This window comes from Thermobia domestica, chromosome 4 (assembly GCF_964235325.1).
Source record: "Thermobia domestica chromosome 4, izTheDome1.hap1.1, whole genome shotgun sequence".
Classification (NCBI taxonomy): domain Eukaryota; kingdom Metazoa; phylum Arthropoda; class Insecta; order Zygentoma; family Lepismatidae; genus Thermobia; species Thermobia domestica.
In genome coordinates, this window is record NC_137457.1 from 5116581 (window position 1) to 5142100 (window position 25520).

At 36.5% G+C, this 25520-nt stretch overlaps 1 protein-coding gene across 1 annotated transcript; it reads left to right on the forward strand.

Annotated features, from left to right (window-relative positions):
- Positions 1 to 13296: 13296 nt before the first annotated feature.
- On the forward strand, positions 13297 to 19693 carry LOC145683680 (uncharacterized). The gene is made up of 2 exons (XM_081755032.1): positions 13297 to 13453; positions 19090 to 19693. The coding sequence occupies exons 1-2, from the start codon at positions 13405 to 13407 to the stop codon at positions 19467 to 19469; spliced, it is 429 nt and encodes a 142-aa protein (XP_081611158.1). The 5' UTR covers positions 13297 to 13404; the 3' UTR covers positions 19470 to 19693.
- Positions 19694 to 25520: the final 5827 nt, after the last annotated feature.

Sequence of the window (25520 nt, forward strand, 5' to 3'; positions counted from 1 at the left end):
GGCCCGAGTCAAAAGGGCCCCACGCCAAAAGGGCCCCGCTTCAAAAGGGCCCGGGTCAAAAGGGCCCCGCGACAAAAAGGCCCGAGTCAAAAGGGCCCCGCGTCAAAAGGGCCCGGGTCAAAAGAGCCTCGCGTCAAAAGGGCCCCGGTGATAAAGACCCCGGCAAAAGGGCGCGAGTCAAAAAGGCCCTGCTCCAAAAGGACCCCGAGTCGAAAGGACCCCGCGATAAAAGGGCCTCACGTCAAAAAGCCTGAGATATAGCCTGAAAAGCATGAGAAATATAAAAAGGCTTATTAGATTAAAAGTATTCAGTGGACACCACCTGATTTGTATGAAAAAACGTACATGTGGATCTGTATACAGTGTTAGTCAAAGTTATTACGACAGCCCAGTTACGATTCATGTGAACAGAGAAAAGTGTTGCAGGTAGGTATTGATCAGTGCCGTGTCATGGTGCGGGTGAGAGGGGCAACGGCCCTGACTGCCGAAGTAAGGTGGCTCAAAATTCGGGAGTAAGAAATAAAAGGAAAGAAGGAAAGAAAAAGAAAGAGGAAAAATTACTTGGAATATTTTAGATCAATAGCAGATAGTGCTACTCGTGTTAGGAAAATCTATGTACACCCAACCACAAAAGTCTCTCCCCTTAAGTCTTATGCTCTAATTCCATAACTTGGGGTCCAGGTAATTTGCAGTTGTGTAGAACGCCTGGACAGATGCAACCCAATTTACACGTAACTTTTCTCGGCACTGACAACAGTTGGTAGCATTGAATCCAGTCTTTATGCAAGTAAAATTGTGAGTAGATGACGCACGAAACATTTCTCCATTCTGAGATGAACCTCTCGGGTTCAGAGCGTGTTGTCCAATGAACATCATATGTTAATCTCAATATTGCTGTGTATGTAATGTATTATTTCCCTATAGACTGTATATTCAAAGAAATAAAAACACTGATCACACATGAATCAGAAAATGCTTGAAAGTAGACGAAAATATCAAATCTAGAACAACTGCTGGACATAAGTTAGTAAATGATTGCCTTCATTGAGAGACCTTCTCCAATTCTCCTCATTCCAACATTTTTTTCTTTCTGGAGGAGAGAAAATCTTGCTTGTCACACTGAGTATGTATTGAAATTGAAATTGAAACATTTGAAAAAGTTAGTACCTGACCGGGATTTGAACGCGGGTCCGCCGAATATAAGTTCAATGCGCTAAACACTTACCTAGCTCGTCACTTCATTTTCCGCCTAAACTATTAGCTAGTTAAAAGCATTGCATGTAAGGCTATACACAAAATACTCGTACTAATACTCGTATAAGGAGACGTTCCTTATGAGTGACACAATGACTTACTCGAGGTTTCCTTCTTTAACTCAAAAACAAGTGATATAGACTTTCGTCAATGAGGAAAATATCGCAAAGCGTTCTTCAAGATGAGACTACCTCATCGTTTTTAACTGGTCCCGATTTACATTACTGCAATTCTTCCTCACCGTAACTTCTAATTTCTAAAGAAGAAAAGCCGGCAGACATTATTTTCGCATTCTTTGAATTGCATCAACACGTGTAGAAATAGTGTGTGCTATGTTTATGTAACATAGCTACTAGGTATTTTCTTATCTTTATATCAAGTGTGAAAGCAGAGAACTGCCATTTCAGTGACCCGGGTTCGAATCCCAGCGTGACAGTTTTTTTCTTTATTCGAAGGTATTGTTTACGTAATTGATATTGTAATTCTATTATTATTATTATTATTATTATTATTATTATTATTATTTTATTATTATGCGTATAACTATGAATTTCGATGGCAACAGTCGCCAAATATTAAAAAGTGAATATGGTAGAACTATGAAATAAAGTAAAGAGATGCGCGTAATTTTATCATAAAATTTTATGGCGCAACGAATTTGATCTTATCGCAAACGGTTATCGTCGAATATACACGGTTAAAGGAGCACTCTGTTGATCAAATTAATAGAAAATGCTAAGACAAGTATTGGCCGCCGGCAGAAACAAATACAGAGTAACTGCAAGTCGAGTACGTACTATTGTACAGGAGTATGCTCAAAGACCTTTAGAGACTATCTTCCTGGCTTGGCTCACAATTTTAATTTGCAATCCACGTAAGCAGTTTGAGACAAATGTCAATCGTATTTGGCATTTGGAAAGTTAAGCAAAAATGATAATAAACTTATGTCCAATATAAGTTGGAAGAATTTCAAAACAGATTAAAGTAGTCAGAATTTTTCAATGTAAGTTCACATACTTTATATATCTGCGACTTGGTACTAAAAGGGCTAATGTCAACACGAAGTAGTTTGGAGTATATATACCATTCATATTAACATTTGCTTTTCTTGCAAAAGAAAATATCCATTTATAGGCGTTAAAATTTGACGAACATCTCATTTTTTGCCCAAAAGTGACATTGGCCCTTTTAGACCCGAATCACAATATATATATATATATATATATATATATATATATATATATATATATATATATATTTAATCGGCAAGATATGAAGATTTTTCTTTGTTTGTAAGGATTCATGTTAACTAAGTACTTTTCAAATATAATAAATGTAATATGTTTATCTCAAAAATACTTTTTGTTAGTAATGTCTTTTTTTCACTCTTTTTATCTTTCTGTAAGGCTTTATGCAACATTGGTACTTCTAAAATGATCATAATGTAATGTTAATCAAAAATAAGTTGTTCAAAAAATATACTGTAATGTAAAATAATTATATACGTATAAAATCTGATCAGATGCAACAGAAAATACAAACAAATGCTATTTGTTTGTAACGTTTGTCATTTGTTTTTCAGCCGTTTTTAAATCCTTATTATAAGGCTTCGTGTTAGGTTAGCACCGTTAATATATAATAAGAATAATGCAATGTTCACCGAAGGCAAGTTGTTAATATTATATATTTCTATATATATAATTTGATGAGATTTAGTGGAGAAAATTTATGTAATAGTTTTAGTAAGGAATTTTTTGTTTATAATATACTTCTTGATTCATTATTTTTTATTTGATTCCATGTCAGTAAGGCCTAGACAAAGAACGACGTGTACAGAAGGGGTCGTCCTCAATGCAATATCGTATATCAGTGGCTCCCAATCATGTTTACCTGGCACCCTCAATGCAAGCCCTTAATGCTTCACACATTTCTTACCGCTTGTTGGCTACACGTACTTTTTTCTGATTTTTACCTCATTTCAGATGCACCATTGAATTTTCAATTCGATAATAATAATAATAATAATAATTATAATAATCTCAATATATTTATATTTCCTCTAGCAAGACTTCTGAATACCTTTGTAGTCCAATATTATTATTTACCAGCTGTATTCCTAATTAAACCACAGTTCGTATTCAAAAAATATTTTGCATTCCTACTTTTAATTTAACATCTCTCTTATATCATTCGTAATATTTCTAATTAAGAATGTAGTTTATTTCTGTCAGTAGCTTCTGCACTTCTGTTCTTGGTAATAACATCCCATCAATGTGGGTTTTCATCGCTCCAATAGTGATAATTTTTTCGGTTCACCAAACCATATAAGGTAAATATCACTTCATCACAGAATACCGGAGGGAGGGGCACGGTGGTTCAGTGGTAGAACGCTTAGCTCTGGTGTGTAGGACTACTCGTTCGATTCCCGGCCAAGTAAGGTTGTGGTGGACAATATTGTATACGTGAGTTTTCCCGGGGTACCCTCGTTTCCTTTTGATTTCACCCGTTCTTTCATCATCATTCACTTGCTTTAATTTTCGTCATCCTAAAGGGCATAATGTGGGACGTTAAAATGACAGTCTTAAAGTTACCAGAGAATACCATGTCATTTGTCATGACACAATATTATTGTCATCGATATTTCATATCATTACTTCGCAAAACTCAATGCGGTGATCAAAGTCGTCTTCCGTTATTTCATGCACTAAACGCATTCTCCTAGGGTTTAAACTTATACCGCCTTATGCAGAGTCGTTTTGACGTATGATTAGCGTCATACTAAAGGTTTGACTACTGCAATTAACACATGTTAATCGAACTCTTTAGTATGGTACTAATCATACTTCAGAATGACTTTACATAAAGAGCATAGCGTACAAAAATTCATTGCGCTGAACTCTGGGAAACCCCTAGCTTGTTAGCAACTCTGGTTATCAATGAATGCGGAATTTCCACAAAAGATTGTAAATTCAAAGAAACTGCCAAATTGCTACATTGTTTCGGCCTTCCTGATCGCATGCGGTACCTTTCTGCAAAACATTCAGTGGCCTCTTAGTCAGCTGACTTCGAAATTGGGTTACGTTCGAAAAATGTAGCATTAAATAACTGTTGTACCTCTGTATATGATCTCTTCCTATCCTATAACCGGTGTCACGTCAGAAGGGCCCGAACAAAAGGGCGAGGACAGAAAGGCCTTAGTCAAAAGGGCTCCAGTCATAAGGGCCTGAGTCAAAAGGACCCTGGTCAGAAGGGCTCCGGTCAAAAGGTTCCCCTGACAAAAAGGCCTCACGTCAAGAAATCTGAGATATAGCCTGCAAAACTTCAGAAGTATAAAAATACATATTAGATGAAAAATATTACGTGGACATATCTGTTTATTTGTGTTGAAAGAACATACATGTGGAAAAAAATATAGGGTTACTAAAAATGTTATTAATACGACAGACCAGTAATAACGATACGCGTGGACGGAGGTAAGGTAAATATTGCAGATGAATTCTGCGATATTTGATATCACACAATATCTTTTGAATGGAAAGAGGTGGGTTTGATACATCAATTTAGGCTAGAATGTTCCCACAGATGAGAAGAAGAACTCATTTTTTTAAAAAAAATCTATCTTCATTCGTTTGCGAAATAGGGTGCTACGTTTGACATTTTTATCTAGTAGACCAAAGTATCTGGACAGGCAAAGAGACACGTAGACGTAGAAAAGTAAAAGATTGCAGGTGTTGATGCGAAAACTGCACTAAGTGAGGGCGTGGACATAATGACAGCCATCTTGGATTCCGCCATATTGGATATCACATAATATTTTTAAATGGAAAGGAGTATGTTTAGCACATCAATTTAGGATTGAATTTTCCCACAAACGAGAATATTGTTCATTCTTTACCAATCCTCATTCTTTTACGAGGAAAGTGTGCTATGTTTGACATTAGTGTGTAGTAGACAAAAGTATCAGGACAATAAAATAATAATGTGGCGGAGGAAAAGCAAATGTTGCAAGTGTGTGTTGTTGCAAAAACTACACTGAATGGGGATGTGGACACTGTTGATCACATAAATATTCAGATATTATTAAACAAACTACTATAAAATGTCCTCTAAAATTATTTTATCCCTCCAAGTTAATACAGTTAGTATTTAATAGCAAACACACAACGATTTGTAACTTTCTTTAAGCATTTCGGCATCGTTGTTATAATTTTCCTTGTGAAGTGTGGGGAAATATTGTTCCAATCTGTACGTAATGCTTTTCTCAAACCTTCTTTCACCGTAACTCGTATATATTGACCTTACGTTGCAATTCGTTCCAAAGATTCTCAATGGCATTAAAGCCAGTACTATGTGGTGGGATTTAGCGCACTTTTGGGCAATTTTAAAGCAATCTTTTCTTTACAACATATACTTTGTTTGGGATCAATATCTTGATAAAATTAGAAGTCCTAAGAACGTTAAGATATATTTCTTTTATCAGAATCCCATCAATACACACTAACTCTCCAACGCCTGGTGAACATATATAACCCAAATCATTACACTTCCTCTTCTGTATTTTACAGTAGGCTGGAAGTTCTTGACATTTATTTCTGTATTTACTTGTCGAAAAACTATTATTCTACCATTATATTCATGCAGGTTTAACTTAAATTCGTCAATAAAAAATATTTCCACCAGTTTTTGGGTTTATTTTCAAAAGCTCTAGAAAATTTAAGTATCTTATATTTCTTAATTTGGGTAATACATGGTTTCTTTCTAGAAATTCTACCATTATATCCTTCCCGTATTAACACTACATGGTACAATACACTGACCAGAAGAAACATCGTTATCACCCACTACTATTTGAACGACGTTGTTGAGCTCTACAAATATTCGAAAATGCACATTAAAAGCATTCTATTGCTTTATAGTCGTAAAGTAACAATTAATCACAAATATACTTACTATTAAAATATGTTATACATATGTGGTAACTTCTCAATATTTTATAAACGCAAGCAAACGAACAAAAACTTTAGGAAGACAATGAAGTAATATTTATTAGTTACCTATCTAAATACTTTCTTCTACTAGAAACAAATGTCAAACTTAGCACACACTATCGCGTAAATGAATAGAGATCGGTCAAAATTCGACTCAGTAAGGGATGCGCACGGGACGAGTCGAGACAGAATTTTCCTGAGAATATCCGAGTCGAGACACAGCTCTTCCAATAGAAAAATGCACATTTTTCGAGTCAAGACATCACACTTACAGTACATTTTTGAGACGAGACAGCCTCAAATCTTGTCTCTTGCGCATCCCTAATTTAGATTATCGTTTATAGCAAGATTCTAGCCTAAATTTATGTGACACAAGTACCCCTGTCTATTCGAAAATATTTTATGGTATATAATATGCGGAATTCAAGTTGGGTGCCATGATCATTTAACGCAGTTTTAACACCAATACCAACCTATAACATTTACTTTTCCTTTGTCAATTTGTCTCTTTGTTACTGCCCTGTCATGATACTTTTTTCTATTAGATACATATGTCAAACACCCTGTCTCATAAACAAATGGTAATGTGTCAGAAATGAGTTCACATTCACATTTGTGGAAATATAAAGCCTAAACTGAAGTGTAAGATCATAGCCTTTTCCATTAAAAAATGTGCGATCCGCAATATAGTGTAATTCAAAATAGCTTCCACGGTGACAACACTCCAAGCCAATGCAGTTTTTGCAATAACACCAATTGCAACATTTGATTTTCCTCCGTCCACGCGTGTCGTTATTATTGTTCTGTCCCAATACTTTTGACTAACCTTGTATGAAGATTACATGTTTGTTCTTTCACCAAAATTAAAGAAACGTTTTCAAGATAATATTATTCATATCTAAGGGAACAGTCATTAATAGACAGTCTGATTGGGCTTGGTCTCGAGAATACAAACTCAGAGATATGATATGATTTTCACTTTAGCATCCCTTTCAGCAGCGAGGCTGTATGAGATGTGGACCTACTGATTAACGTGGAATTCGAACCACATGAGATCCCGCCGGGAATCGAACCCGGGTCTTCCACGTCTACAAACTCAGAGAGACGCGGTTGAAAGCAAACTTTCATCGAGAACCGACTTAAGCGATAGGGATTGTTGCAGAACAAACAGCAACCAAACAAAATTAAGATCACCATTCAAGTTTCCTTTTTGTCTCTAATAACTACTGATATTCTCCCTTCTATGTCTCTAATAATCACTTCTACTTACTAAGGTGGCACTATCCCCTCGTGCATCTTTCATTTCCACTTCTGTTTTGATTTCAAGCTTTCTGACCGTGGGACCATTTCTACCCGGGCTCTTTCCACTCAAGCCCTTTTTCGCGGGGCCCTTTTGACGCGAGGCCCTTTTGATTCTGGCCCTTTTCTCGCGGGGCTGTTTTGGCACGGGGCCCTTTAGACTCAGGACCTTTTGTCGCGGGGCCCTTTTGACGCGGGGTCCTTTTGACCCGGGCTCTTGTGACGCAGGGCCCTTCTGACCCGGGCCCTTTTGACGCGGGGCCCTTTCGACCGGGGTCCTTTTGACGCGGGGCCCTTTTGACTCGGGACCTTTTGACACAGGGCCCTTTTGACCCGGGCCCTTTTGACGCGGGGCCCTTTTGACTCGGGCCCTTTTGACGCGGGGCCCTTTTGACGCAGGGCCCTTTTGACCGGGGCTCTTATGACCGGGGCCCTTTTGACCCGGGCCCTTTTGACGCAGGGCCCTTTTGACCCGGGCCCTTTTGACGCGGGGCCGTTTTGACTCGGGCCTTTCTGTCCTCGCCCTTTTGTCCGGGCCCTTCTGACATGGAATCCCGAGAACAACATATATGGTAGAGCTTTTCTACGCCTTCCATTCACTTTCTTTGTGCCCCCTTGCGCCGATACTGCTTCGCCATCACTTATGCATAATTGGATTCTTCGGATGGGGTTTCCTTTGATATCTTCTTACCCGACATTCCCATTCCTCTCCGTTACACAGATACTGTGTTCCTACATTCCGCCTCCCATAGTGTCCCTACAACGTAGCCATTCTTGCTGTTGTTCATTAACATTTGTTGCTGCATGTTCCATGTAACATATCTCTCCTACAGTTTATCAGTGTAAATTGTTCACTTTTCTCTGCGTTTCATTCTCTTTCTTTGTGCCCCCTGGTGCCGCCACTGTTTCAGCATCACTTATGCATAATTGAATTCTTCGGATAGGGTTTTCTTTGATATCTTTTCATCCGACATTCCTATTTCTCTCCGTTACAAAGATATTGTATTCCTATATTCTGCTTCCCATAGTGTACCTACAGCGTAGCCATTGTTGCCTTTATTCATTAATATTTGTTGCGGCATGTTCCATGTAAATCCCCTCCTACAATTTTTCAGTGTAAATTGTCCACTTTTCTCCACGTTTCATTCACTTTCTTTGTACCCCCTCTGGCGCCGCCACTGTTTCGTCATCACTTATGCATAATTTTATTCTTCGGATGGGGTTTCCTTTGATATCTTTTGACCCAGCATTTGTATTTCTCTCCGTTCTTACGATATTGCGAATTGCCGCCTCGGAAGGTGACATTTCAGATGCCTCTAGTGTCCAAACGATGCGTCATTCACCCAATGTTCATATGACATTTTTTGCTTGTTTTTACCTGTAGATTCATCTCCCAGATTTTCCGTCATTGATGCATGACCACCCTGTATACGTATATGAAAATAATTGAAGACTCTGGGGACAAAAACCCGTTCATTCTAAAAAGTGAAAGTGTAAAGGAGATAGGTTCACAAGGTTTTCTCTTCATCCGATTTTCTTCAAACTTGGCACCTATATACTAGACCTAAAATAAATCGACAAGTATTTTTTTTTGTTTCTTCCAGAAAATAGTTTAAGGGGGGCAAAGAAGCCTTTTCAAAGAAATGGTCCCCTTGTTTAGAAGGACCACTTTAAAGAAACGATGCAACTCTGTCGATGCAAAGATGACTTCAAAGTAGGAAATACGGGTTTTGTCATTTTTGCGAGAAAAAAAACAAAAACAAAAAAAAAAAACAGAGAGAATGATTATTTCAGAAATAATAATAACTTCTGATCTCTTCTTTTATTGCATGTTAAACAAGATGGCTCGATATTAAGATACTTTGAAAATAATAATAACAACAATAATAATATCAAATTATTTAATGGAAGCTATGCATTTGTTCTTTGTCGGCATAGTCAATGGAAATTAATTAATTAGTGTACGAATTATAATAAGTAATGTACGAAAACTTCTTTCGCTCATCGCTAGTGTAATGTTTTACTAGAGTGTATGTTACTTGTAAGTAAGCATCTCATTTTTCAGTACCACTTTCAACATTGAAGCGAATGAGAATGCCGACTGATTTTGCTTTGCTTTCTGGTTCTTTGTCGAAAACAAAGGAGATAACTAGATAATAGACAGAAGTTAAAAGAAATGTTAGTGCAAAAGTGAAAGGTCAGTGCAAGCACTCCACATATTTCAGTGAATTAGATCTTGCTGTAATATAAACAAAAACGAGTGGAGCTATTTTACTCACGAGCCCAGGCTCTTGCAACATACGATATTCTTCAGTTGGTAACTCTGTTGTCAAGAGATGTTTTGGTAGTAGATTTACTTGTGGTCACGACCCACTCACCTTTTATCAACCTATAGTAATATCACTGTGTGTTGGTGGGGGGTACTAGGGGGACCAAGAATTTGAGCAAGGGACCTGGTCTCCCTTGGGCTTCGGTACTGAATGTGAAACATGTAGGTAAAAACAAACACCTAATTTTAATCTTCCGATACACTAGACGAAATCTGGTCCAAAAACAAACCTCGGCATGCACCAGAAATATGTTATTTCAAGGAGTGAGTGAGTCATAAATCTGTTTTAAACGAACCCTGAACCATAAGAACAGCAGGATTTGCCAAAATGTACACTCATGTCCAAAATTATTGTCGCATGTCTATAAATATGTTGTTGTAGGAATATAATTTAATAACGAATTCGCTCGGTATTTCTTATAATGTTAGTATGTGTATAATCGGTAAAGACATGTATGTGGCAAATTTCATGTCAAAAGAGCAGTAAATAAGAACAATAAAACGAAAATAAAACTTTCTTGTCCATTTAGCATCATTTTGTTTTATTCATTCTAATTTTCGTATTTATATTTTTTTCCTATGAAATTTACCACAAATACACATTTCCCGATTATACATATAGTATCAGTATTAAAATTACCCTACAAAATCATTATTACCAAATTATATTTTCACAACAAGACAGTTATAGATATGCGACAATCATTTTGGACATGAGTGTACATTGTGTTGTGTCGACCATGAGATGTGTAGATGGATTAATTCTTCCAACTTAACAAAAAAAGTCAAAAATTAAAATGGTGAAAAACAATTTTCCATTCAGTATTACTTAACGTTGAGTTGGTGAATTTAAAAGTGAATTTTTGTGTTTTGTAAAATTATTTTAAAAATTCCACTTGTATCTATTCGTTTATATGTCTATGATTTGCTTGAATATTTGTATGAATATTTCTTTCGTTTTTTTTATGCCGGTACGTTCAGATAAAGGCTACGTGATGCATTTACTTATTCTTTTATTTTAATAATTAATTTCAAATTATGTTGTACTTGTACGGAAGATAGAATATTATGATCATCGTAACATGATAATGATAATGTCCCATGAATATTGTAAAAAAAAAGTCGTAAGCTTTATGCATATTCTATGTGATAGAATAGTTCCCTCTCTGTCTCTCTGTGTTGAAAAGTACGAAATAAATCTGTGTATTTCGTCTATTTAAGACAAGCATAACATCACGAGCCTCACATCTTGAAAGGGAAATTGAACACAAGGTTTGTTCTTTCGACGACAGGTATACAGGGTATTACAGAAGTTCGTCACAATATTTTGAGAACAGATTCCTCACATAATAATAATTAAAAAAAGTTAAATGAACCTGTGCTCAACAGTGGATAGTTTCTAAGAGGACTAGCTCAGGAGAGTAATGCTCCCGGAAGTAGGAACGAAAAACACAATTCTGATTGGTTGGCGTTATCTATGTCTTGCCACGTTGCATTCAAATAGCAGAATTCAGACGCTTTTCGTTGTTGGTCCTCGTGGCCGAGTGGGCTAGCGCTATATGCTAGGAACGAAAATTTCTTTTGGCGTGAGTTCAAACCCGGCCCGAGGAAAGTTTTTTAAACATTTTTTTTTACATTTTTATAACAGTTTTTAAACTAAAATAATACGAAAATAACACTCAAAAATGTGATTTACTTACTTTTGTGCAGATAAGTAGTAGTAGTAGTAGGAACGGGTTAGAAGCCCCGCAGGGCTCATTTTGTTGCCCTTGTACTCCATGATATAAGGCTCGTTTTGTTTCCCTTGTACTAAATGATATAGATTTTGTGACCAACTTAAAAGAACTGACTAGGATAGTGCGTAAATCAGCTGGCTACAGTAGCGCGCGAAAAAACGTACTTCCGTAAGTATTACTCTCCCGAGCGGGTCGTTTTCTAAGTTATAGTGTACTGAAAACGTGAAACAAGTGAGCTTTAAAAGTCCATAGTTCCACTACTATGGGACCTATTCTAGCCGGGTGAAGACATCACCAAGGAAGTGGTATATGAACTATCCAAATATCCATGTTTAAGAATGCTGCAGTACTTACACACTAATTTTTAGAGAGGTAAGTGGAGAGTGATCAAGTACTCCCAAACTCTAAAAATGATTATGCAAGTACCGAAGGTTCTGAAAGATGGATTTTTGGATAGTTCACGTACTAGTTCCTCAGTGATGTTTTGATCCAGCCACCATCAGTCCTATAGTAGTGGAACTATGGAGCTTTAAAACTCACTTTTCACGTTTTCTGTACCCTATAACTACGAAACTATGCAGTTCCGACCACAAGTTCATGTGAACTTTTTTTCTTTTTCCCAAAATATTGTGATACATTCTTGTAACACTGTATAGACAATTTACTACTGATAAGTTCGAATATTCGCAGTTGGCAATACATCTTGCTCGTAGGTTCTAGGCAGTATTTAACGACTTTTTTGGAGGGGCCGCGGTAACTCAGTGGTAGAGCGTTCACCTCTGGTGCTTGGGGTTCCGGATTCGATCCCAGCCCCCGCCAAGTGAACTTTCTGGTGGACAAACACCGTATGCATGTGTTTTCTCAGGGTTTTCCCGTTTTCTCCCACTTTCTTCATTCCACCATTTCACTCATTACTCATCATCACCGTCTCCTTCAGCCTAACCGGCATAACCGCGGGACGGAAAACTCAAATTATTATTATTATTATTATTATTATTATTTTGTCTGACTCATTCAGAAACTAATGACTTCAAAGTGCAAAGTTAGCTTGGGCGATGTTTACGTAAGTTCAGAAAACGAGCTGAGACTTTTACAAAATTTAGCAGACGAAACAAGAAAACATGGAACAGTGCTAAAATTTGTTTTATTCCATTTCCCTTCATTTGATCCAACTGTTACCCCTTTTCGGAAATGAAATGAAATCTTTGAGTTTTACGTCCCATGGTTATGCCGGTTAGGCTAAAGGAGACGGTGATGATGAGTTAATGATTGAAATGGTGGAATGAAGAAAGTGGGAAGAAACGGGAAAACCCCGAGAAAACGCACGCACACGGTGTTAGTCCACTTGGCGTGGGCTGGGATCGAACCCGGAACCACAAGCACCAGAGGTGAACGCTCTACCACTGAGCCACCGCGGCCCCTTACCCTTTTCCGATCATAGGAGCCTGCTTCTATGTCAAGCATCGACCAGTTCGAAATGGCTGCCTCCATTAAAATTACTTCTTTTGTAAGGACCCGTAGGCATATAATAATTATTTACAAATCGTTTAGAAATTCCTGTCTTGTATAACTAAGTCTTTGTTTTAACATCTCTCATTGGTGCTAATTGAGTCATTAGCACTAATCTTATATTTATTTTAATTAGTAAGTGATAAGATTCTTAGGAGGTTAAACTTTCCTAAATTCTCGATAATGAAGAAAAATAACATTAATAAGGCATCAAATTAGTCCTAGAAATGCTATAAATATCCTTACTATTACTAGTGATTGTCCAATTTCACGAACAAACCAGTCAAAAATGAAGATTCTTATTCTTCTGGTGATAGGAACAGCATTTGCGCTGCCTGGTAAGTGGATTAAATATTGTATTAATTTAAGTGAATCTTTCAAAGGCGTCATTAACAGGGTGGAGAAGGACAAGTTTAATGTATCAGGTTGTGTAGAAAGTATTGAACTTTCCAATGAGTTGATTTTGAGTTTAACCTCTCGTTCAGTAAGCGAGGCTATATGAGACATGAACCTGCTGATTAACATAGAATCCTAACCACATGAGCTCCAGCCTTGAATCGAACCCGGGTCTCCTACGCCGAAGGAGCGTACTCTAATTGCTTAGACACGAGGAAGCTCATTGCTGTTTTCAGGGTCAAAATTGAATATATATTTACAGTGATTTGAAAGTAACTTTATCTATCAAAATATACACAATTTTGTTCTAAGACCTTTTGTCATTTTTCTGGTGACAGCATAGTCTAATCGTTACAGAACTTCTGCGGTTTCTGATCGAAAAAGTGTGATACGTGGCCTTCACGGACTTCTTTTCAAACTAACTTAATACAATTCAAGGAATTCTACACAAATTGAAACAAATTGTAGTCTGACGGCATCAAGGCCGGGCTATGAGGTGGATGCATTAAAAATGAAATGAAATGAAATCTTTAAGTTTTACGTCCTACAGTTATACCGTATGGGCTAAAGGAGACGATGATGGTGGGAAATGAACGAAATGGTAGAATGAAGAAAGTGGGAAGAAACGGGAGAACTCCGAGAAAACAAACACACAAGGTGTTTGTCTACCACAAAGTTCACTTGGCTCGAGCTGGGATAGAACCAGGGACCTCCACACATCAGAAGTGAACGCTCTACCACTGAGCCATCGCGTAAGGTCTGCGACAGATATGATTTAACTTCTTTTAAGCCACATTTATTATTGAAATTTATTTTGTAATACTTTCTGTATTTTAAAACGTTGATAAATGGTCTTCATTGTGTTTGTATAATCACTTCATCAATTTACAGATTTTATACTATGAATCATGTAATACTAAAACAATGTTTCAGACGTAAGACTTCAGCATTGTTACCGGCAGAGCCCTGCCTCTCATTGCTCCCCCCCCTGGCGTCTTCACTGAATACATGCATTTGGTTCTCTATACACGCCTATTGCTAGTGTCTCATACGCTAATAAGTAAACGTGGCGTATACTGAATACGAACAAATGAGAGCAATGGGGCACAAAATTTTCTTGGATCAAGTGGCTTAAATAATCTAAATACAGACCTGTCTGCCAAATTCAAACACACTGTAGTCTGACAACTTTTCTTTATTTTTTAAATATCAACCGCAGTGGCTTTAACATTGAACAGACTTTAAAAAAAATGAACAGTTTCAGATTTCGCAAAAAGATATATATTAGTAGACAAAATATCTTATTGGCTTTCAGAGAAAATATAATTTATATTCCTCAATTTTTACAGTACTGATTTCGGAATTAAAATTTCTTTCCTTAAGCATATATATATATATATATATATATATATATATATATATATATACAGGGTGTTTCAAAACAACACCGACAACGTTTGGGAGGTGATTCCTGACACCAAAGTAAGACATAAAGTATAGACCAACTTGGGTGTACAAATGCTTCCTTTCGGAGTTACAGGCTGCCGAAAACATGACAAAATGAACTTTAAAGGTTCATAGCTCCAATATTATGGGACCTACGGTAGTCGGGTCAAGATTTCACTTAGGAACTACTATGTGCCCTATCCAAATATCCGTGTTTTCAGAATCCTACGCTACTTGTGTAACAATTTTTATACAGGGAGATGGTGAGTACTTCAAATGATACGCTCGTAGACAAACTTCTATAAAAAATGTTGCGGAAGTACAGCAGGATTCTGAAACTTGGATATTTGGACAGGGCACCTACTAATTCCTAAGTGACGTCTTGACCGGACTGCAGTAGGTCGCGTAGTATACATATTCAAGTTATGGTCCTTTAAAATTTATTTTTTCATGTTTTCGGCAGCCTATAACTCCGAAAGGAAGCATTTGTGCACCCAGGTTGATCTATACTTTGTCTTACCTTGATGTCAGGAATCACCTATCAATCATAGGCGGTGTTGTTTTGAAACACCCTGTACTTTTCACCAGAACAATTTTTAGGTGCCCAAACAAAAGGACGTTAAACCTTACCACTCTTGTGTCGTCTATAGCTGTTGCTGCGTTTCCTAGCTTTAAAAAAAATCGTGGTGTTGTATACCAGCCAGCTGAAGGCGACTTTTTTAAGAGTTGTTTGCATGTAGCCAGGTTGGTCAAAGGGGCTTCCTCCACAATTTTCAGTTCTTTAATATTCTATCAGGTGTCGATTTTCTTATTTACCTTCCAAAACTGTTTCACAACGTTTTATTGCCTATTGTGTTTACAGAGAATTAGTTTTCTCCAAGAAACGAAATGAGATGAAGAATATTTTTTTCTCGTTTCTTCTCGTATTTTTTCGAATATATCCCGATCTCGTCTCAATTTTCGAAGAATTCTGTCTCGTGGCTTGTCTAATCTCAAAAAGGTGTTCTTGTCTTATTTCGTCTTGTTTCGTAACTTTACGTACAAATTTTATTATTGAGGTGAGTTGATTTTGAGTTTAACGTTCCTTTTACCAGCGAGGCTACATGAGACATGGACCTACTGATTAACGTGGAGTCCGAACCACATGAGCTCCTGCTGGGAATCGAACCGGATCTCCCACGCCAAAGACGCCTACGGTAAATGCTTAGGCACGAAGGAGCTCAATTTTTTTAGTAGTAGTAGTATGATGATGATGATTATTATTATTATTATTATTATTATTATTATTATTATTATTATTATTATTATTATTATTATTATTATTATTATTATTAAGTATTTTGGTGCTGGGACTAAAGATTTTTCTTTTTTAAAAAAATTTAGATTTGGGCCTGGAAATGTTTCTTCCACATTTCTCCATCCTCAGCTTCCTCTTTTAATTCCCAATATTATCTTTTATTTTTCAAATCATCGATCATTTGTATTCTTCTTCTTCCTATTCCTCGCTTCCCTTCCCTCGTTTCTTCTATGCCGGTATGGAGAAGACAATTTTTTTCACAAGATGTATCCAATCCAATTGGCTTTCCTACAAAGAATGCTGGCTAGAAGTCTCCTCTTCTCTCCTATCCGTTTCAAAACATCTTCGTTTGTTGCTCTTTCTGTTCATTTTATCTTCTCCATCTTCCTTCAACACCGAACTTGGAAACTCTCTAAATATTTCTTCTCTAACTTCCGTAGTGCCCAAGTCTCTGAACTATAAAGTACAATACTCCATATATAGCACTTGATTAAGAGTGGAACGGACAGAATAGCAGGAGGAAAAAATGGCAGGGGACATAATGGCAGAAAGTATAATTTGAATTCTCGGGTTTTAAACTATTTTGTTTCTTAGTTGGTAAATGAAGATTTCAACATAAATCTTCGATTTATTCATTATGTTCCAAAAGTTGTTAAGTTAAGTTTCAAGTTAAGTTTGGATAACTGATATTTTCCTTCTTCTACCCTCTTGGTTCAATTTAGCTGTATTTATATGCTTTGGACATCCGAAGCAGAAATGACTAAATCGAGAATCGATACTAAGAAACACAATAGGTGATACCAGAAATACGAGCCCTAGAAGTTATAATTTTTCCAAATTAACTTCCTGCCATTCTGTCCTTCTGCCATTTCGTCCGCTGCTATTTTGTCCTCCTGCCATTCTGTCCGTTGCCATTTTGCCCTCCTGCCTTTATTTCCTGCCATTATGTCCCCTGCCACTTTGTCCTTTTGCCATTCTGTCCTAAATTCGATTAAGAACTTCTTCCTTAGTGAAATATTAAGCCTATTGATTAAGAGTCAGATTTCTTTGCTGAGTGCCTCTCTGGCTACGATAATTTTTGTCCTGATCTTTTTGGTGCAGTAACAGTTTCTGGTCAAAATATTTGACAGATATTTGGAATTATTTGCCTCTTCAAGTACTCTTTGTTCTACTCAGACCACAAGAGTGTGCTCTTACGTATATTCTCATGACTTTCGATTTTTCAATTTATGCCCTGCCTTTTTTCTGAACTTCGTCTAGAAGTTATCAGAACACTTCTGCGTCAACGTACCTTTAAACGTTGAAAAATGAATTTCGCTGTGTTCTTACAATTACTTTATTAATCTATAGCAGCGTTTCCCAACCGGTTTGCCGCTGCACACTGGTGTGCCGCGAATGGACCGCTGGTGTGCCGCGAGGAAATCGAAACAAAATTATTAATTCTATAGCAACCAAATTACAAGACATAGGAAAAAATGTACATTTTTGTATTTCACATTACTATGAATTTCTACCATGGAAAAAATTACTGTATTCTTCATCTATTACTGTGTAGCAGACAGTATTTAGGCTCGTACACATTTCTACGGTTAGCTGCTATGTTACGCTTGAATTAAGAGTTATATTAACACCGAGAAATGGAAGCACTTGTATGGTGCGCGTCAAGTGAACGTTCGTAGAAAACTCTTTCGCACGTGAATGACAGAACAACACTTTGTTCAACAGCTGTGTTTTGACTTCGACGCATCGCAAGCTGTGTGATTGCAATAATATGCACCGGTTTTGGTTAAAACAGCAAAGTTTAAAGTACAAGATATTTGTTTGTTTGTTTGTTATTTAGTGATCTTCGTTCTTAGTCAAAGATTGGATACAGTTTTCGAAAAAGAAAGCGTATTTTTAAAAGTATGAGTCCTATACTTCATTGCAATTGTTTTCTATTTTAAAATTAGAATAAAAGATAAGCATAATGAATTAGCATAGGGGACAACCACTGATCGAGCTTTCATGTCTGTGAGAAGATGATCAGTAATCACAGAAAAAAATACCATGGTATTTTATATTTGTAAATAATAATAATAATAATAATAATAATAATACTAATAATAATAATAATAATAATAATAATAATAATAATAATAATAATAATAATAATATCTATGAGTGTGCCGCGAGAATTCAAGTTACACCCGTAGTGTGCCGCAAGTTAAAAAAGGTTGGGAAACGCTGGTCTAGAAGTTATCAGAATACTTCTGTGTCCACGAAGTATAATTCTGCGTCAACGTACCTTTAAACGTTGGAAAAATTAACTTGGCTGTGTTCTTACAATTACTTTATCAGTCTATAGTCTGTACCAGGGGCGTCATTTAGAGGGGAGCAGGAGGGGGCAATTGCCCCCCAAGAGTTTGAGGAATATATATATACTTTAATAGATTGTCTACTAATATACTAGTTCAAAACGTGAAAGTCTTACGTCGGTGGTGCTTTTGCCCCCCTCAAATGACGCCCCTGGTCTGTACACTTTGAATCATGTAATATTAAAACAATGTTGTAGATCAAAGATTTATGTGAACTAGTGTTGCTCACCAGACTCGACAAATTTCTCGTCTCGGAAAGAAGTCGAAAATTATCTCGCTTGTTGGTTCGTCTCAAATTCGAGAATAAACTTTCTTATCTCGTGGGCAACACTACAGCGAATCTACAGATAAAAAGGTTTATAGCATACCAGACGATGAATTTGAGAATTTTTGGCTCACGGCTCCAATGCAAAATTATTAAAACTAACTTTTCCTTCTAAAATATATATTAATAGATATATTTGTCTAATTTATATTCCAGATTTGGAGAATGGTCTGCATCGAATCTATAATAGAAGACATTTGCCAAATGTGAGAAATTCTCTTGCGAGGAATACGGATGTTGAAGATTACCAACTGGTTAAAGTTAACATGTTCTGCCTAGGAGATGATGATAATAATAATAATAATGATAATGATGATGATTTTGAACGTAAAGACGAAGATGTTGACCTTGTCGCTTACTTCTGCTATATCTATGAATTTGTTGATGATTTGAATCCTGGTGGAAACCTCGTTCCCGAAGACACTTCCGCCATCTTGTTAGTTTTTGAAAATTCTACCCCAAGTTCTTCAGAACTGTCTACTATCCTAGAAAACGTCAACTTAACGACGTCTCCGAGCACACCGGAGTTTGTATGACCTCTTCAAGAACTTTCTAGGATACAGAAGGCCCTTCGCTTAGATTCATACTTCGATAAATTAGATGATAAAATCAATAACAGTAAAGGAGCTACAAAATAACTAAATATTCACATAAATTTTAATATTGATTGTATTCAAGTGTACTACTTTATATGTACTCAAGTGAAATTATACTTCAATAAATTATAGAATATATAAAATAAATTTATACAGTTTTCAAAGGTCTTATCTTACTTATTTTCGCTGGTATCCCAAGAAATTTCTATTGTGAGAAATCCAAGTAGAAGATCATCTAGCTTGATTGAATATTCTTTGTATACCTTTGTATACAGTAGGATTTAAAACCCGTAGATAGCTCAGAAGTTTCCTAAGTTTGACGACCACTGGTGTATATCATAAAATCATGACAAATTAATGCCATCAACATCAGTATTTCGAAATGCATTTAATTAATATTCTAGCTTTTCTATTTCATGGTATTATACGACTTGTAGAAAACATATTACAAGACAATTAGCTATAAGAAATAGGGCCCATGTCTACTGGAATGATCATTATTCAATTATAATTAGGTACAATAATTTAAAGACACAAACAATAAACAAAATTTTCACATGATAGATAGTTTGTGAAAATTATCTTAGTTCAATAAATGTGGACGTGGAAGTAATAATCTCCAAAGCAACAATAAAACTGAGAAACACATACTCAACGTTTTTTATTCTCTTCTGAAAATTATTTCATAGGGCTTATGTTCTTTAGTTACTACAACGAAGCTCTCAATTTGTATAAAGCACTGTAGACTTCCACTAGAAGTTGAAATTTATTTTGTAACTATCATTATATATATATATATATATATATATATATATATATATATATATATATATATATATATATATATATATATATAATCTTTCTTCTCGTTATGTTACGGACTTACAGGAGTGGTTATTGATTAGACCACTTTACATCTGGTCTAGAAATGTGACCAAACGAGAGTAGAACAGTGGTTTGTTCTTAGTTAGTAATCGGAAGATTCAGGATTCGAACCTGCGACATCTAAACTGGCGGTCTCGAATCTCTCGAGTCCAGAACTTGTTCTCTGCAGCTGGAGGAATCGTGAACCTCATTGAGGTTACTGAGCCTCAGTCCCGTTTAGGGCATTAAGCACGAGTGTCATTGAGTTTTGACCATCTCTGGCATAAATTGGATAGCTGAAAACCCAGATGCAGTTATCTTACCTCATTTCCAACACGTATATGCTGGTATAGCATAAATATTTTTGGCGTTATCGGCATCTATGGCCTGAAGTCTGCCACATATGAGGGATTACCATCTTTAGCAAGCAGACTATCCGGGGGAGTGGTAAGAAAGAAAACAATGGGGGAGCAGCCTAAGACGTGTATGCTAGGTACCATTTCAAAATTTGACTGACGTGAAGTTGTCACACCTTTTCGACTTAGGTTCCACAAGGAGAATCGAACCCAGCATAAATCGCACCAAAGACAAGAAATTTAGGGACTACGCTACACAAAGTCACTTCATAGCTATATTTCCTATCAGGGGCGGATCCAGGACGGACTTCTGGAGGGGGCGGTGGGTTGTCATACTGCTACTTAGAACTACTTTTAACAGTTTCAAACTCTGGGAGGGTTTTATTTATATATATAAAATAAAAAAGTTTCCTCTTTTTTTTTGGGGGGGGGGGTGATCGCCCCGATCGCTCCCTGGATCCGCCACAGTTTTCTATTGTTATTATTCATTGTTAATTTTAATGAGTCTATTGAAATTTGCCCTTTAGACTTTTTATTACATAGACAATTCATTGCTTCACTTTTCTTGTCAATTTTAGAGTGATTGACAGATTGACATATGTCCTTTGTCAGATCTAAGGCTGTCAAGTTGTTTAAAGTCAGATCTAAACCAGTTTAGTATGGTTGATGCTCTCCCACCAGCTTTCATACACTCCAAACATACATTTCCTAGCTACTAAAGGAGCGAGGAAGGCTTTTCGATTAAATTAACATAAATCTCTAACGACCCGTTCCTTTTTTTCTTAACGGAATCTAATACATTTATGTAATGAAGCTAAGCAAGTAAATCAAAGGCAAGAGGAGAGTTATTTTTTTCCGAGTTTCAAAAAAAAAGGTCAAATTATAATCTGGGTTTTTAAGTCAGATATGGAATTAAGGTTAGAAACACCACGTATGCAAAATTGCTACATTATGCAAAGTCTCAATTCCATACTTAGATGAGAATTTGGTTTGTTAATGGTAGTGCTGTTGAATTTTTGTGACATTTGCGGTTTTCGGTTTTTGAGAAAACCGGTTTTCTGAAAACCGAAAACCGCGAAAGCGGTGGTTTTCAAAACCGACATTTCGGTTTTATGAAATTTCACTTTTTTTCAAAAACCGGTTTTCGATTTTTTCAAAAACCGATTTCGACAGCACTAGTTAATACCAACAAGTCCTACGAAGCTCCCTCTTGGATATATAGTTATCATACACGCCGTTGGCGCAGGAGGTCGAGTTGGATTCCCGGTGGAAGCTTATCTAGTTCGGATCCTACGGGCATCTGTAGGTCCACATTTCACATAGCCTCGGAACTGAAACGGAAGAAGAGCCCAAATGGTACCAATTCAAGAAGCCAGGTCTTTCACAGAAGTCGAATATTTTTACACGAAGGATTTAAATCACTTGACAATCGAAGAGACATGAAACTTTTTTTTTTTTTAATTTTTGCGTGTTAACCTTCAATTTCCAAAATCGAAGTTGTATAAAAATATAGAGCAAAGTGCTACGTGCAATAGAAACAACATGCAATTCTAGATACTAAATCGAGCCCTTTTCCTTTCCATCGAAGGTGGAAACGCTAACGGCCTTATGCAGAGTCGTTTTGAAATATGATTAGCATCATACTAAAGGCTTGACTAACGTATGGTTATAAGAAATGTATTCAAAATGTATTAGCACGTAGTATATGACTAAGTCAATCACATTTGACTAAGTTATTTAGAGTAGAAAATACCTTGGTTTAGTCACGGTTCAGCCACAATAAACTTACATTATGAGAGTACAAAAGCAATTAATTTCAGGCCTTATGCAGACTTGTTCTGACGCGTGATTAGTCATACTAAAGAGTTTGACTAATATATGTTTCCTGCAGTAGTCAGGCGTTTAGTATAACGCTAATCATACTTCAAGACGACTCTGCCTACGGCCCACACAAATGAACTTATTAGCAGAAATCCAAGCAGACTCTGAATACCAAAATGTACGCCATCCTTAGCAACGAACAAATACAACACTAACTGATTGTGTGACTAACGCTTGATTAACGAATTCTCTCTGAATACCCTCTTAAGTATTTTGCCACATGCGAGGTGGAGCCAAACGCACTACCGCGGGATTTCTTAACCTGGACAGTTGTGAAAGGAATACATGAGAGTGACAAACGAAGGCGAAAAGCATCAAGTAACGGAAAAATATGTTTAAAGATTGATTTTTATGTTTTCATAAACATGTTTTTATTTCCAAACTTATTGTCAAATGTAACATAAAATATTAACATTTTTACGCCCACCAAGGATTTGAACGATATGGTAGACTCTCTTGTTGGTGAGTGTTCCCTCCCCTAATTATCACAAAGCCATGAATGATATTCGATGGAAAGATTATGAAACACAGTTTTCAACGAGGTAACATTTGTGTAATTCCCGCCAAATTTGTAAAAGAAGAAACAAAAAGCTCTAAAATTATGAAAAAAAATATAATTCTGGGGGTCTTGGCAACACTTACTTTCACCCTATGTTGACGAGATTAAGCTAATATGTAGGAAACATACTTATAATAGTAATACAAGAAATGGCAGCCATTGCTGGAATAGAAAATGAGATAAAGTTTAGAACGAAATTCCTATTAAGACTTTCTGTATATAAAAAAATGCTGATGCAAAATACAAAGAACACGAACTTTTACCTCACCCCCTCGGCCATGATACCCCACATATACATAATTGCATATAAGCGGAAAACTTGATCCTTCAGGAACACATTGTTAGCAAAAAATTATATTCCTAGCTTAATTACGGGCTGCGATATTGAAGTTTAAAGCCTCGAAGTATCACTTGACTCAATGGGCGTTTAAAGGTGAAACAAATAAAGGATCGTTTAAAAAGCAACAATTGGAATAAAAGGGAAATGAACATATTTAAAGGGTATACATTTTGAAATACAAGATAAATACAAATTGGCCGCAGATAGAGTCCAGATTGAATACAATTCAAATGAAGCTTAGAAACCAGAGCATGATGGTGTGATTTTGCTTAGCTCCTCAAGCGATAAACAAATATTCATATGGCTAGTTGCAAACTGTAAAATTACTTCTGGTCCGCTGGCGATTATAAAATAATGTAATAAAAGGTGGTTCCTGATATGAAATAGGTCGATAAAGCCTGCGGCCTGCGATGTGGTAAAGATATAATAATGCTATAGAACAGTGGTCGCCAAACCGTCGATCGGGAACTGCTAGTAGCTCGCGAGGATATTTTCGATACATCGTATTAACGCTTCGTTTGGCTAACCTTGATTCCTCTGTAATATGCCATTACAGTCTAATGAGATTATGTTTTTAATAGAAGGGTGCCCGAAATTTTTTGCACCGACTGTACTTGACGTTCAACAAAAAATTTCTGGCTGTTCATATAATTCGTAATATTGTTCGTTATTCTATTTCAAATTAACATGGAAAACTGTAAAAAATTTATTGGGAATTATAGTTTTGGGAATCAATATCTTTATTTATATATTAAATTAGTTATAAGTCTTGTATATGGATATGTAAATGGATTATTACAATTCTTATGGTGTCAGTGCTATCTGAAAATATAGATCCACTATTGGACGGAACTCTTCAGATTAAGTAACCAATCTAAAATTCGACAGAATTTTCAGGACCACCCTTCACCTCTCTTTTAGATACCTAGGTCCCTCTAAAAACTAGTTTAATCCAGATTTTACCAAATTTTATTCGTTTCAAAGCCCCACCGCCAAAAATGCTTTGTTTTGATTGGATGATAAACCCACGCTATGATATTAGGGCGCAATTATTTCCATTCCATGCCGGGAAGTGTTACTGAAGACACTAGATTCTGATCGTCTAGCTTAAAAAGTCGAAAAGGAACTAGAAAAGCTGCAAACAAGGTAATATTTGGGATTTTATTAACATGTACAATCACTGGAAGTCTTGAGGAGCCATGAACTATTAAATTTCATAGTAAAACTGGACTAAAAAAAGCTGAAATAGTAAGTGCAATATAGTGACGCCATGATTGCATCCACCGATCGCTATGGACAGGATTCCGAAGTAGTGTGATTTCCGTTTTCCTTTTCCTAAAACCGGTTCTGAAGATCAGTGTTTTCCCCTGATATTTTTCACCTTTCAATTTTCCTGCTAATTGAGGGTTACAAGACCTGTCCATTATAGATTTGTTTATGTAGGTAGCAAGTGATCTCTTTTTTTTTAACATACATGGCGGCATTTAATTCTGTTGTAGTTAGTACAGTAATCACAATGCACGTGTAAATTTACAGTAAGGGCTCCTATCTGACTCCCAAATTGGGAGTACGGCTTCCAGCGGAATGAGTTGAACATGTAGTTTGTTCCGGGTTCCTGCCCCTTTAGGGCAGGGGTCCTATTGTTAGTCAACACTTTGATATGTCCCCTCGGGGGCATTGACTAAACAGCTTAAGAATGTGATTTAGTAAATACAAGGGCTAGTTGGCCCTGTTCCTTTCTGTCCCTTTTCCTTTCGTAAACTGATAGAGCCGATTTAAAATGGTAAAATCTGAATGTTTTCTGTGTATATTTATTAGTATAACATGTATTAATGTAGTGTGTAGTATGGATGTGGCATGTATGTGTATATTTGTAATGTAGTAAACATTTTCTAGTAGTAGTAATTGTGGTAGTTAAGTGATGAAAGAGTGTGTGAGATAATTAAATATGGACAGTGTAGTATTTACTATGCGATATTTTTTATTATTCC

Coding starts and splice junctions, on each gene's coding strand:
- LOC145683680 (XM_081755032.1), top strand. CDS start 13,405: ATGAAGATTCTTATTCTTCTGGTGATAGGAACAGCATTTGCGCTGCCT. Junction 13,454..19,089: donor AACAGCATTTGCGCTGCCTG/GTAAGTGGATTA, acceptor TTTATATTCCAG/ATTTGGAGAATGGTCTGCAT.